Genomic DNA, 14,807 nt, shown 5'->3' on the forward strand with positions numbered 1-14,807 from the left:
GCTGTAAACACTGGGTGACAAATTAAAGGAAAAGAAAACCCAGAATAAACTTGGATAAATGCAGGTGCTTCCTGACACAGGTGCGCCGCATGGTAACAGCCAATCAGCATCCAGCCCTGTTCTGCACAGGTGTGAACACAGCAGGCAGGTTCAGCGGATTCTGGAGGCGTTTAAACAGGGCTGATCGTTGGCGTCCGTTATTGGTGCAAATACTGGTATCGATAGGAGCCCACGTAAACACACGGCCGCTGTCCCCGATAACAAGGCCGATACTTTCATCCAGCTAATGTAGGGGAGAGGTGAATCATCATCATCATGTTTGCAAATTCTGAACACATTTTAATGAGGACTACATCATTGTTGTTTTTACTTTCCATAATAATCAGATAACACAACAGAAGATATTTCAGAAGATTTCATTTTAAAACTTTTTTTGGAGTCCTACGATGTAAACGTGCGTCTCTAAAGAACCATCTGCTGTCTGTAAAATAAAATAGACATCAATACAAATTCTATATTTATATGTATATTTTATAAAATGATCTTTTTCCCATTTAGTGGAGTAGTAGTATATTTAATGTATTTTTCCATGAGAAAAAATTAACCACGCACTGAAACAATGTATCGATCTGAGCGTTTGTATCAATATTTGGATCGTTCAGTCCGCCTCCACCGTTCATACACAGCCAGTATTTGGATTATTATATAATACTCTTGATAATCGGTCATCACTGGGTTATATGGAGGACTCAAACTGCCACAGTTTAACATAAATAACTCAAATACGTCAAAGTATATTTAAATTAATTTAAGTAGTATTTTATAAAATGTGGCAAAAATGTCTTTTAACCTGAATTAACAAATACAAAATATATAAATTTATCATCTGATTTGTACTTTTTAAATATTGATTTGATATAAATTTAACCCTGATTCATTCTTTTTATATGGACTTTATGTTTTGAAGCCTTTCCTTACACAGAGCCCAGTATTACAGGAACTACTCTGACTGTTTTAATATGGAGGACTAACAAATACTTATATATTAAAAAAAAACAAAGTACTTCCTATTAAAGGCAAACACGGGCCCGTTAGCTTCTCTGAGCCGGTTCACCGACACCTTTAACTTGTTTCAGTGCTTCAGACGAAACATCCACATTCAGCACCCACTCAGACACTGTGAAGATGACCTGAACTCGAGTCCACACGTGCGTTTTACTGCCTTTTAATACAGTAACAGTAACGAGGCGCTATGCACTATGCATCAAGTACAATCAATATGCACAGCCACAGAAAATGTGTCACCAGGTAGCTACAAATTACATGGCAGGTTCAAGAGTTACAAATCAGCATCCAGAGTAAGAACGAAGATCATACGAAGCAGAGAAGTTATGCACATTCAGTGTTCAGGGGGAATATCCACAAACAACTATCGGTCTGCCGTCATCTGCTTTATAAAAGTGTGTATGTACAGCGTGGGCCGTCAGAAACACCCGCTCCCCGCTCAAAGGCAAACCGGACACCGCTCGGCAATAAATTAGAAGAGAAAATGAGATAAGTCGTGTTACTGAGGTCTCTGGGCCAGTTTCCTGGTGTTAAACACGGATATCGTGGATCAGAAATGGTGTAAAAACGGCGACGGCGGCTTTACAAAAATCAAGAGCGGCTGAAAATGAAAACAATGAAGTGATGATAACAGCTAAGCGCCAAGCTGGAGAATAAAAATACACATTAGTTAATAACTGATGGGTCCTCTGTGCAGGACTCCAGAGTCGGTAGTGTGAACGCAGAGAGCGCCTCCCAGTGCTGGAGGCCGGTCAGCTGACGGAGGCGGGCGTCGCGGGAACGAACAGAGGTCGCCGTCCTCACAGCGCCACGGAGAAGTCGAACCTCCATCAGGATGTGTCAGGAAACAACCTGAGGCAGAAAAATCAGAGCTCACCTCATTTCATAAAAAAGGAGCAAAGCCGCTGCAGCGAGTCCAGGACTACAAACATGGCGCCTTAATGAGCAGAATGGATCCACACACCTGCTCCGGTGGCTCCTCCTACGTGTCCTTGCTTCCTTTTGCCTCGACTCCTCCGACTCCCCCCTCGACTCCACCCCACCTCCCTGCAGTCCCACCCCAGCTCTCCCCTGCCCCCACTCGCCCCCCCAGCGTGCTAGCTGTGGGGCTGGGGGGCGATACCGGAGCAGTCAGTGACCAGCAGTCCCACTGTGCTAGCGCTGGACACCGTGACCGCCACGCTGGTGGTGCCCACGGGCCCCGTGCTCGTCTGGTCGGGGGTGGGGTCGCCCTGGCTGGCGTGGGTGCCCATGTGACCCTGGAGCTGCGTGGCCGTCTTGCACTGTACCCCGCACAGCTGGCAGAGCAGCACGCCGCCGGCCCCGGTCCCGCCGAAAGCCCCCCGCGCCCCGCCGCTCTCCTTCCACTCCTGGCCGTGGTGCTTCTGGGCGTGGACGCGCAGGTAGGTGAGGGTGGTGAAGCCTGCGGGACAAGAGCACACGGACACGTGAAGGCGGGGTGACGGCGGACTGTCGGTGGCGCTTCCTCGTGACGCAGCGTGTCTTACTGCGGTTGCAGAGGTGGCAGGCGTGGTGCTGCGATTGGTTGTGGACCCGCATGTGGTCGGTGATGTAAGCGGCCGACAGCAGCTTCCCGCAGATGTGACACGGCACCTTCTCCTCGTGGCGAATCAGGTGAGCACGGAGGCGATCCCGTGTGGCAAACGCTGACGTGCACGTCTGCAGAAAACAGGAAGGCGTGGATGAAATGAGTGAAATTTTCAAAATAAGACGTAGTTGCTTATAAAAACACTATAAATGTAAAATTTGATGCTTTTTATTGAAATTGTGATGTTGTGGTTTTCTGGCGCTGCTGGTTTAGAAACAGGTAAACAGGTGAGCGTGTTACCGTGCACTTGAACGGCCTCTCTGTGGAGTGCACCTGTCGCACGTGACTGTTGAGGTGGTCCGGCCTGAAAATGCAAACAAGACTGAGATTCATTTTTTTTACTGTTTAAATTGTAATAAGGTTTAAAGCATTATTAGGGGCGTGGCCTCTTTGACTGACAGGCGGCTGTAGCTGCTAACTGTGTGCCAATGGAGCTATTTTAATGACATCATCTGACCAATCACACGGCCGCTCTCTGAGCTCCAGCTTAGGTGAGATTCTGGGATCACGATTGGATGTTACTAATGTGTCAGGTGTCAAACAACATGACGGCAACTATAAAGCTAAAATCCAGAGTAAAGAAATTGACGGATGACATCATGGTGGTTGCAGCCATCTTTTATTTACAGTGTGTGTTTGCTACAGGAAGTCTGTATAAAGTCTGGTTATGAACTAACTTATAAGCTGTGATGTGCGGGGACACTGCTTCAGTTCACTTGGACGCGCTCAGTGAACAGCTGATGACTTCATAGGTTCAGGCATTAAAGTCGTGAAGCAGCATAAACTGTATATAGACGAGGGACGAGGCAGCTGAGAGCAATGAGGTCGAGCTGTTCCCAGTTTCTCTTTCGGATGTTAGGACTGAAACTGGGGGACTCAACTCGTCTGTTTTCCTGTTCTCACCAGTTTGTGTTCAACGAGACTTGAAATCAGAGGCTAAGATCAGAAGCTCATCAGGACAGAGTCCTGAATAACAGTCACATCTACATCTTTCATGCTAAATGTGAGCGGCTACATATACGAGCTCTCCGTGAGGAGTTAACGTGGCCCGAGGAGCGGATGGCGCTCGTACCGAGAAAAGGCCTTGGCGCAGTGCGGGCAGATGTACGGCTTCTCCACGCCGCCCTGGTGCGAGCGCACGTGGTAGCTCATCCTGTCTTTCCTCTTGAAGCGCTGCTGGCAGATAGGGCAGGAGTACGGCTTCTCGTCCGAGTGGGACAGCCGGTGGCGGTTGAGGTGGTAGACGTCCCTGAAGGCCTTTCCGCAGGCCTCGCAGGCGTGGTTCTTCCTCACCTGATTGGTGCTGGGAATGGGATTAGGATTGGGATTCTGCGGGAAGAGGCAGAGAAGTTCAGTGGTAAATACACTCTGCTGTCAGAGGCCTCTCTCTGCTCCCGGCATCAACACTAGCTGATTATGATGCTCGTCTGAGGTTTTCTGATGTTTGATCCACAAAGATTTAATTCAAATTGTGTGTTTATAAGCGTGAGTGTCAGCGGCCATGTTTCACTTCCTGCAGCTGCCGCTGGCATCAAAAGGCCCTGAATTGTCCTTGTACTCTCTGGCTCTCTTCCCGGTGAACCCACCTGCTCCATGGACCCAACGACAACAACGGCTGCCTGGATGGGCTGAGGCGGCGCAGCCATGGTTACTGTTGCCGGGGCGATGGACACAGACACCGGCTGGCCCTCCTGGTTGACGTGCTGGCCGGGCTGGGGGAGGGTCTCTTGGCCGGGAGCCGCGGGAGGGGGAGGAGGCTGCTGCGGGGGCAGGGCGAGGTGGAGGAGGGAGAGCGGGACCGTCTGCTTCTCCACCCGGCCGGCCTTCGCTCCGTCCTCCTTCTCCCGGGCCGCCCGGTCCTTCATCTTGATGCCCGTGTGCACCGACTGGTGCCGCCGCAGGTTGTAGCTGTTCTTGAACTCCTTGTTGCAGGTGGCGCAGATGTGGGCGGGCCGGCTCGGCTTGGTGAGCGGTTTGACTGGCGGACATTAAAGTCACATTTTAGTCACAGTTGCACTCTGAGGTTAACATTCGTCTGAAGAAACGTCGGAATTTAGAGACTTCAAACTAATCCTGTTACACTGGTTTGTAAACTGTTAGACAAACTGAGCTCTGACACAACAAACAGACAAAGAAATAAATTCCTGACGTGTTTATTTCTTTGGAGATTTACAATCTACGGAAAACTGAGCCGTACTCATGTATGGGGGACAAAAAGTGTCAACACAAATAACTGGAAGCATTTTTAACCATTATGTGAAATATTGTGCCATGATACAGGGAAACCCTGCTGCTTAGCAACAAATCAAACCAATCAACTGCTAAAAAACACAATGTTGTGCAGAGTGTACGGAGGACAAAAGATTTGAAGCTTTTCTGGAGAAATTTAAACAATTTCAATGAATTCTGCAGATCTGAGTAAAATCATTCAACATCTTTGGGCTTGAAAATGTGTCACTTTTTTAATATTGTTAAATATACTTTATATTTAACTATTTAACAGCTTTGTACAGCACGTAACATTTGCAGCTGTAATCTTCAGTCATAATAATAAATATGAAAATGAAAAACATGCGAGTTTTAATGTATGTATTTATTTTGCAGCTCTAACCTCAAAAATATTCTTTCTTGTGTTTCTGTAAACAGGCTGATTAGTGAAACTTGGGTGTTTGGTTTCCCCTCACAGCTCAAACGTCTCCTGCACATCGAGTAAAAACTAAAGTCACTGATCCTCTGAAGTAAATCAGAGGAAATAAACCAAACATGAAGCCTGTTTTGTGCTCGTGAACTCCGACTCTGACAAGCGTGCAGAAAAATAAAATCTCCCACTGATAACCAAACTGCTGACGCTGCAATAAAAGCCCAGAGTTCAGAAGACAACCTTTAAAAACGTCAATATCGGCCTGTTGGAACAACTTCAAACACGTCAGTGATGAGGTTTAAACCCCGCCCCATCCTCACCTGGCAGCGGCTCCTCGCTCAGGGCGGCGGTGTCGACGGTGGACGGCGGTGTCACGATGTGCTCGCCCGGAGGACTCTGAGCCGAGCCGGTCAGCTCCGGCAGCAGCTCCGACTGTAGCGGCGTCTCGGGCTGACTCTGAGTCGGAGGCGTCTGCCGGAGGTCAGTGAGAAACATCTGAATCAACACACACAGCCATTTACACCTGAAACATCCAGAAGCTTATTTACTGTAACAGTGCATACAGGGCAGGTGAGGGCGTGGCCTATGGAGGACCAAAAGTGTCCACAAAGTAAACCAACATCTATAAATGACTGAATGTGTCATTAAATGCATCAAAAAGGACATTAATGATTAAAGTTTTGATGACAGTGACGACAGGTGTGACGACAGGTGTGACGACAGGTGTGACGACAGGCGTAAGAGGGCGAGCTGAATGCAGAGGGAGAAGGTCCTGGCCCGAAACAACATGACATTATCTGAATGATCTCCAGGCTGACAGCTCTGTGGAGGACTTCATCGGTGAGACGTGCAGAGTGCAGGAGAGCGCTCGGCTCTCAGTGAACCACGGCACACCTTGAAACACCAGCTCCGTCTGGAGCAATGCAAAGCTCTGTGACCCGTTTAAGCTTAGAATGATGACGATAAGATCCCCGAGGTTCTGTGATGGGTCACAATAACCTGACTTCATGCAGGAGTCTGACAGCCCAAATTTCTTTTGCTTACAAAAAGAGCTCAGTATCTGTCAGCCCTGTGCAGCGCCCTCTTCAGGTCACCCCACAGATTTCATCTTCAGCTTTCTAGCAGACGCCCGGGAGCACGATGGTGCCACCGCCGTGCTTTGCCATGGCCGTGGCACGGTGTTGTTTCTGTAGCTTTCAGAAATACGGCCAAAAAGTTCAACCTTGGCCTCATCAGACCACAATGACACATTTTTTAAGAGTGCGCTGAAAAGTTTCTCTCCGTAAGAGAAACAGCTCAGAGCTCAGACGTGGGAACATCCGGCCTCTCAGAACGGCTTTCTTCATGTCTTTTTGTTTTAGCACTGCCTGGCTAATTAAAAACCAGCCTTCAGAGGTTATAGGTCACAATCAAAGTGCAAAAAATATTTAGCTTGGCCTAATTTGTTTTCACTTCACACAAACCTGCCGCAGCAGAGCTGCAGAACCAGTTTATGCTTCATGGGTCTTATGGAAGCACGAGAAGAAGCTGATCGTCTGTCATGTGCGTCGATACTTTGGCCAAAAGTAAAACACTTTTACTTACACTGATGTTCGACATGAAGTTCGATTACAAACTAAAGCGGGTCGAGGCGTGTTTCTAAAGGGGGCGACGAGTATTTATTTGCCCCCTAAAGGGTTCATGCAGAGTGGCTGTAGCTCAGGAGGTAGAGCAGGAAGGTTGGTGGCTGGTCCCCCTCGTCTGCCCCCCAAGTTGCTCTGCGGTGTATGGATGTGTGTGACTGTTAGTAGGCGCTTGTGTGAATGGGTATAAAGCGCTCTGAGTGCTGCAGGGCAGCAGAAAAGTGATATATAAGAGTGAGTGAGGACAAACACAAACCCTTCTCTCATTTTCAGGGGACTGAGAGGTTAAATAAGGAGGCAGTGCCCCGGGTGAGAGGTCAGCAGGATCAAAGTGGAGACAAGGGGATCCACACAACAACTCCCCCTGACCCCTCCGTGACCTCCCCACCTGTAGCAAAGCCCAACGGCCCCCACCCGCCCTCAAAAAGCCCAAACCACGCAGCAGCCGCGGGAATTTAGCACTCACCTGAAAGAGGAAATTACTCCAGGAGGTGTCCATCCTGAAGGAGACCCAGCTGGGGACCGAAGAGGAGGAGGAGGAGGTGGAGGAGAAGGAGGAGGGGGAGGTAGAAAAGCTCCGGGAGCTGCTGTGAAAACAAAACGCGAGGCCTGTATGGCAGCTCCCCTCCACCGACAGGGGAAATGAGTCCCAAAGCCCTGACACTTCTTAGAGAAGCGTCCGAGAGGCAGGAGTTAATATGGCAGCTAAACAGTCACTGAGCAGATGCTTCTGTAAATGCGACAGAATGGTTGGTCTCATGCGTACTTGCTTTAATGGTGCGGTTTAATTTAATTTGCTTATGTCGACTGGAATAAAAATCTGCATGCAAAGTATTTTAATGGCGAAGCCGAGCAGTCGAGACGTGCTAATCATAGCAGCAGCTGTTCGGGACTCGTTTTATAGCTCCGACAAGGCCGCAGCGTCGGCTTCCGAGCCTCGGAGTTGCGTAGGGCTCGTCCCCCGGCTAGAGCGCTCCCGGTCGGCCGCGGTCCGTGGCTCCGCCTCGGTGTCTGAATCGACAGGATGACATCTTTCTGTTTTTTTCAAACCCGCTCCCTCGCGCTCCCTCTCGCCCTCCCTCCCTTCGCTCTTTCTTCCTTTTCTTTTTTTATCTCTTCTTCACCCCCTCTGTCCCTCTCTGCTTTAAAGGGAAAGTATTTGGCGTGTGCACCCTCCTCGCGGACCCCGTCTCGGCTCGTCTCGTGCCGCGCCGTCCCTCTCGCCCCCGCCACTTCTCGGTAGGCCGACAGATAATCAAATCCGACATTTATGGGATCAGCTCGGCCGTTAACTCCGCCACTTCGCTTAAAGGAACCCGAAAACTGGCGCTGCGCTGCGGGGAAGAGGTGCCAGGCGGTGATCCGAGCCGCGTTCGCACCAAACTCTCCGGTAAAATGGTGTCGGGTTCGGCTAAAATGAGCCTTTATCCCCGAGCATCTTAAAGGTAACGATGCGCGCAAGTGCAACAGCTGGATGTAACCTCAAAACACATGACGTCCGTCCGTGAACGGGCCACACCGCGCGGCCCGCCAGACTCCATTCAAAAGACTCTAAATTCGCGTCTCCGGCGGACTTACTGCACAGCCACGACACGGAGGACATCCCCACGAATCCGGCCGACTTTAAATGAGCACAGCTGGATTTTATTATTTTATTGTTCAGCCATTGTAGTGCAGTTAACCTGAGCTTCTGTAACGCTAAATGCCATTTTATGCTTTCTTCACACTTATTAAACTAGTTTTATTTTGATTTACTTCATTCATTGAGGTATTTTATTTACTTTTTAAAATTTGTTTACCTTGTTTATAAAATTGTCACTTCCATTTTATTTAGTTCTTTTATTTGTTCATTTTGTCATTGGCTGGTGTAACAGGAATGTCCCACTGTTGTAATAAATAACGTTGATGTGATTTTCTCTCAAAGTGAGGAACGTGTCAGCACTAATATTCAGATGAAAACAGCTGTTTTATTTTTAATGTGAGACTGAATGGAAGGTGAAGGCGGCCCTCGGGTCTCCAGGCTGAAATACAGAACAATTACAGGCAGCTGCACTTCTGCAGACGTTTTAAAGAGAAGGCAGGCTGTCCCGTGGCCCTGCAGGTCCAGGTGGAGTGCCCAGGTGCCCCCTTTAAGTGGCTGCTCAGCAGTTTTATTACCTGTCCACCTGCAGGGACACTCCCACATTTTGACCGCTTCTGGAATATAAAAGAAAAACGATGATCTGTGGACGAATCACAGCTGAAGTCAACGTTCAGCTTTTAAGAAACTGGTTTTATATAAATGACAGTGGTTATATGATCAAGCTGCAGGCTGGTTACTTCCCTCGGCTCTCTTCGGCCCACACCGGGTCTGTGTTTGTGTCTCACCATGAATCCAGATGTGTTCAGGCATCCACAGCTGTGCATCAGCATGCAGATGTTCTCGTGATCACGTCCCCACAGCGTCAGTATGAACATGCAGTATTATGACAGCATGAATTCATGTTAAAATAAACCCAGTCTGCTCATTTCATGCTCGGCTCCTTTATTTCACACTTTTAGATTGTTGAGCTGTTCCCCGTTTACGTCGTTCCAGGTTGCGTTAAACTCTTTGGCTTCAGTAGAACAAGAAATTACCAAAAAATAAAGATGTGATATGGAACAGGAAGAGATAAGTGAAGGTCAAAGTGCAGAGGACAGAACAGCAGCTGTGGAAGCTCTGCACTCGTCTTCAAAGCTTTTCTTAAATAAACCTTCAGCTTCTGTGAAACGCTGAAAAGCAGAACCGATCAACTCGACAGCTCGTGGAGTCCAAACTGCCTCGAAGGAGAAAAGTTTAAATACAAATCTGAATTTTTTTATTGAACACAACGTTTTTCTTTTGCAGCTTTTTTTTATTTTTTGCAGTAAATTCAAACCAAGCAAACAAAACCAGCATCAAATATTTAAATTACAACATTATTTCCTTTTAAATAGAACATCAAACTTTGCTTTCAGGTCGAGATATATATTTCATATTTATACATTCTAGCAAATACAGTATGCGGGTTTCAGCACGCTCTCTGATTGGCTCCGTCAAAGCGACACACACAGGTAACACTTGGTGCTCCTCAGGTGAGGTAAACGTACAGTTTCTGACAGAGGAGGCGCTTCCTCTCCTAGCACTAAAATAAAACGAGCCCGGCTACTGCTCAGCCTCCGACTAATCAGACAAGCATCAGCAGGAACAGGAAGTGAGGCGCAGGAACAGAACGAAAGGTGAGAGGAATATTTAAGCTTTTGGTCGTGTCATCATTTCAGGGACGGTTTCGTCTTCACAAATCAAAAACAAATAAAAAAACATCTAAATAAGGAATAAAAAGTGGATTTTCAGAGAGTGGAATAAGCATTACAATTTAGATTTTACCATTAACCAGCCTGACGGTCACGGTGGAGGCGACTTCGGACGGTTAACGGGCGCTACACATCGCCAGCTGCTCCTCATTCATTTAAACACACCAGTCATGACATCATCTACACGCACACCTGCACAGGTGCGTCCGGTCAGACCGAACGCCCCGCCTCCTCTCAGCTTCACACTGAGCCTCCCATCAATCATCTGTCAATTAATCACAATCACTGAGCCGACGACATCGACCTGACAACAGGCAGCGATCAGACAGCAGCATAATTACAACAATAATACTAAAAATAACAGCAATAATAGTAATAATTACAATAATCTGTGTTTTCATTTTTTAAACGTTGTTAATAGTTTGGTCTGTAAAATGGGAAAATAATAATGTTAATAATAATAACAACAACAACAACAATTTGGAACGTTGATATTCAGATACGGAGGACTAAGAATGCCCCCTCCCCTCCCAAAAAAAAGGTTGAGTTTTTATTTACTTTTGTAATAATTAGCCATTTTATTTGCTTCTTTATTTACATATTTGTCCTCTCAGATCGCGCTTCATTTATTTTGGCCGGACTTTAGTCACTTCTCTTATTTCTGTATTTACTTTTCTTCCTAGATTTAAATATTGATGGATGTATAAACACATTAGCAGATAACAGCAACATTATTTTTCCTGCCTACAGTCATTATTAACATTACTTCTTATTCTTTTAGTGATTTTTAAATTCATTTTTGACTTTTGGTCCTCCGTATTTGTTCAAACTTAAATATTTAATTTAAAAATTTGTTGTTGTTTTTTTAAAGCGTTCAGATGTTTTTTTAAATTATTGCTATGATGTAAAACTCAAAGTGTGGCAGTGAGAAAGAGCAACATTTGTTTAGGTGTAATCGATAAATCTGATACGAATCGTCGGCTCGTTTCAGCTTTAACGGAAAAGTAAAGAACACCTGCGTCAGCTCTCGCTGTCGTCACCGACGGACACGCCTCTGACGTTAGCGTAATAAAACAGGTGAGCGGTAACCGGGGATGTAACCGTGCGTGTCGTCCTTTACGTTTGCATTATGAGCTTATGTTGTGATTTAAAGGCTGCGCCGTGGATTTGGAATATTTTTCTCCATATTTGGTCAGAATCCGTGTCGGTCTGACAAACTTTCCCTTTAAGAAAACAACAATACGTGAAACCGCGACGGATCTGCTGATGCTGTTGCAGCTCTCGCCACCTCCCCGTGACCTCCTACTTCATCTTCGAGGCCTTCTCCCGCTCGGCGGCATCAATGGCGGCCATGTTCTTGGAGGCGGTGATGAGGTGCAGGGCGCTGATGCCGGACTTGAGCAGGCAGATGATCCCGCAGAGCCCCTGCAGCCAGTAGAGCCAGCCTGTGGAGAAATCCAGCGACTCGAGTTTAACATCAGACGATGAGTTTCCTGTTCAGCACCTGAACACGTTAACGTTCCCAGCTCTGGATTTTAACGGCAGGACTCACAGCTTTAATTAACCAGTAACGAGAACTAGACTAACACTCGCGGAGAACAACCACCATGACAGTTATCAACACTTTCATCAACAAATAAAAAATACGATGAAAATGTTTTAGAAAGATGAGATCCAATCAGAACTAATGAAGGTGGGATGAGTTTGGACATGAGCCAATCAGAAGCTAGCTCTCACAATCCTGCTGAAAACACAACAACACAAGGACACGCGCGAGGAAGAGACGAGCAGACGTACGAACACGTTCACAGTCGATGTCAGAGAAAATAAACTGACCAGCAAAAACAAACTTTACACTTTAACTGAATCCACGTTAGATTTCAGTCGACAAGAATCTTAATCGACTAAAACAACTTTGATCCGTAAACACTGACGTCCAAACTCAGCCTCACCTGTGAACGTGAGGAAGACGAGGATAATAAGCTCTTACCTGCCGGCTCCTCGATGTGATAGAGAAGGTAGAGCAAGCAGAAGAAGAGCTCGTTCCCGGCGCACATCACAAACAGGACTGGCTGCAGGACACACACACACACACACGTTCACTGACTGTTCCTTTAAAATTCATACGGACACGTTTATCGTACGACACACAGACCTTGGAGGTGTAGTAGAGGCGTAGGATGGCGTTCCCAGAGAGGTCGATGGTTTTATGACTCGCTGATCCTTTTACAGTCGAGCTGAGGAAAACAGATCAGAAAACACGATCAGCCGCAGCACAACACCTCGTCCTTACACCTGTCATGGCTCTAAAACGGGTCACTGGGTAACATGAGCTGATTCAGTCAGTTCAGGCCACACAGCTAAATATGACTTCACCTTAAAAACCACAGAAACATCGCCCACCTGTGCAGGTGCAGCCAGTGGCTGGCGATGTCCAGACACATGCTGAGCTGGAACAGGAAGGTGTAGGAGGGGTAGAGCAGGGATAGGTTGACCAGCAGACACATGGTGGCGCAGCGGTCAGTCAGCATGTCCAACATGGCGCCGAACTTAGTGGCTGAAACAGACAGAGAGCGGCCCGTGAGACCAGAACACGACCTGCTGCAGGAACCGTCATGGCTGCAGTTCCTCTGACGTCCAGCAGAGGCTCCAGCAGCAACTGAGTCAATGTTAAAACTCTACAGCAGAAATAAACACAGCCTGAAGCTCCCACAAAGATTGTCTCACGAGACAGCGAGCAGAAAAACGGCCTGAGACGCACAGAAATCTACTCAGGGGCGTCCTCCTACATCAGCAGGTGTTTCTGCAGATATGGTAGATGTTGCACCTGACTGGACAGCGAGGGATCCACGTCACCACTGCGTGCTTTTAACGTACCACACCGACCCACTATGACTGTGAAGCAGTGAGAGTCGTTAAAATAACCCAAACACACTCCTTCCATCTTTTATATACAGAGTGTGGTTATCAGCCAGTATAAACATCAGGAGAACAAACACGTCCTCCATCCAACACAAAATCACATTCAGTCAAATCCTGCCTTCAGGAGTCAAAACTGGACGTCTCTCACACACACGTGTGTATATACATACACTGATTGAGCGCTCGCGCTGCATGGCCGTCAAAGGCATCCAGCAGAGCGCTGAGCAGGTAGCAGAAGACGGCCGGCCACGGGCAGCAGGGCATCAGGAAGAAGGAGATCAGGGCCAGCACCACCCGGGCATAACCTGCAGGATCCAACCAAGGTGAAGGAAGTTATTCAGAAACAGAGTGCGTTTTAATGATTTCACACTGATTATCTGTGATGAGAAAATTCCTTCTTATTGCATATTATTTGTCATTTTTTGCAAAAACAATGCACTTTGTTATGTCTCTACACTTATGTTACAGCTACCTATTCCAATAAAATTGATTTTAACAACAAAAATGACAAGATAGAAGCTAATAAAATACTTAATTACACTGGGTACAGAGTAGTCCACATACGATGAATATCTTATGTTATTTTTCATAATTGAAGGCATTTAAAAGCATCATATTGAAGTTGTAAAAACCCATCGCTCAATGGCCTGATCAATCTTTTTATCCACAATAAAACCGGACATATTTCAGGGGAAAATGCTCATTTATTATTACGCAAACAACTACAATACAATAACACAACGTGCCGTCCTTTACCATTAATTTCGGCTTGATTTGGCTTCCACTGTGACGTTACTCAGCTCACTTTGCCCAGATAAAGCAGATGAGCCGGATTCTCTAAATTGGACGTTTTTTGAATGGAGTTCGGTGAATTTTACATTTCGCCGGCTAAAGCTAAGCTAGCTCCGTGTCGCCAAAGGCGGGAAACACTCACCGATTAAATTAGGAACGAAGAGGAAAATGTTCTCCGTCTCCATGTCTGCGGCAGTTTGTGCGACAAATGGAGCGCCTGTTCTGCGTTTTTATCCGCAACAGGGTCTTTGAAGGAAACTGCAGGCGACTATTTGAAAAGGTCACTTCCTGTCACCCAAAGGGCTCTTCACCGGAAACAAGGTTACAAATTCCGGTTGTTTTCAGAATAAAGGTGGAATGTTATGACAGCGTTTTGTTTTGTTTTATCAAATAAAAGTACAAATTTATAGAAAAATTAAAGGGAGATTATGCCGTTACATTGATGGAAAAAAATAATTAAGAAAAAGAAACTTTTGTATGTGTGTTTACGTTTGTTTTGGTAAGGATCTTCACCTTTTGCTCTACCTCATCTCACTCTCTGGAAAAGGAAATAAAACATAAATTTAAAAAAATATATATATTTTTACCAACAGCAACCATAACACAACATCAGACTAAAACACATATTTAAAACCCATTTACATGGAGATAAACCCTGTCAGCAAAACTCACTCTCGATTGTGTTTTAGTCTTTAATTCTAACACAAACTGCAAAACCTTCTAAAAAGACAAGCGTCATTCTTCTTTGCACTTCCTTCTGGAGCGCAGCGAGGAACTCCCTCACACAGAAGACATGTTCATGCTGAGGAAAGTCCGTAATGCCATACATAATGAATCTGAACCA

At 46.5% G+C, this 14,807-nt stretch overlaps 2 protein-coding genes across 3 annotated transcripts; both read right to left on the bottom strand.

Annotated features, from left to right (window-relative positions):
- Nucleotides 1–1,209: 1,209 nt before the first annotated feature.
- Nucleotides 1,210–8,515, bottom strand: maza (MYC-associated zinc finger protein a (purine-binding transcription factor)). Of its 2 annotated transcripts, none has more exons than XM_085156535.1 (8): nucleotides 7,404–8,515; nucleotides 5,636–5,786; nucleotides 4,261–4,652; nucleotides 3,747–4,003; nucleotides 2,915–2,978; nucleotides 2,574–2,745; nucleotides 2,030–2,488; nucleotides 1,210–1,917 (listed from the first exon to the last, which is right to left on the bottom strand). In XM_085156535.1, exons 1-7 carry the CDS (start codon nucleotides 7,434–7,436, stop codon nucleotides 2,163–2,165), a joined length of 1,395 nt encoding a protein of 464 aa, XP_085012661.1. In that variant the 5' UTR covers nucleotides 7,437–8,515; the 3' UTR covers nucleotides 1,210–1,917; nucleotides 2,030–2,162. The 2 variants fall into 2 exon arrangements, with proteins under 2 accessions (XP_085012661.1, XP_085012660.1); XM_085156534.1 differs by having other exon boundaries at nucleotides 5,636–5,810.
- Nucleotides 8,516–9,789: 1,274 nt separating this feature from the next.
- On the bottom strand, nucleotides 9,790–14,308 carry cdipt (CDP-diacylglycerol--inositol 3-phosphatidyltransferase (phosphatidylinositol synthase)). The gene is made up of 6 exons (XM_085156587.1): nucleotides 14,106–14,308; nucleotides 13,342–13,476; nucleotides 12,653–12,806; nucleotides 12,405–12,486; nucleotides 12,240–12,321; nucleotides 9,790–11,694 (listed from the first exon to the last, which is right to left on the bottom strand). The coding sequence occupies exons 1-6, from the start codon at nucleotides 14,146–14,148 to the stop codon at nucleotides 11,552–11,554; spliced, it is 639 nt and encodes a 212-aa protein (XP_085012713.1). The 5' UTR covers nucleotides 14,149–14,308; the 3' UTR covers nucleotides 9,790–11,551.
- Between the last annotated feature and the right edge of the window lie 499 nt (nucleotides 14,309–14,807).

Source organism: Neolamprologus multifasciatus, chromosome 4 (assembly GCF_963576455.1).
Source record: "Neolamprologus multifasciatus chromosome 4, fNeoMul1.2, whole genome shotgun sequence".
NCBI lineage: Eukaryota > Metazoa > Chordata > Actinopteri > Cichliformes > Cichlidae > Neolamprologus > Neolamprologus multifasciatus.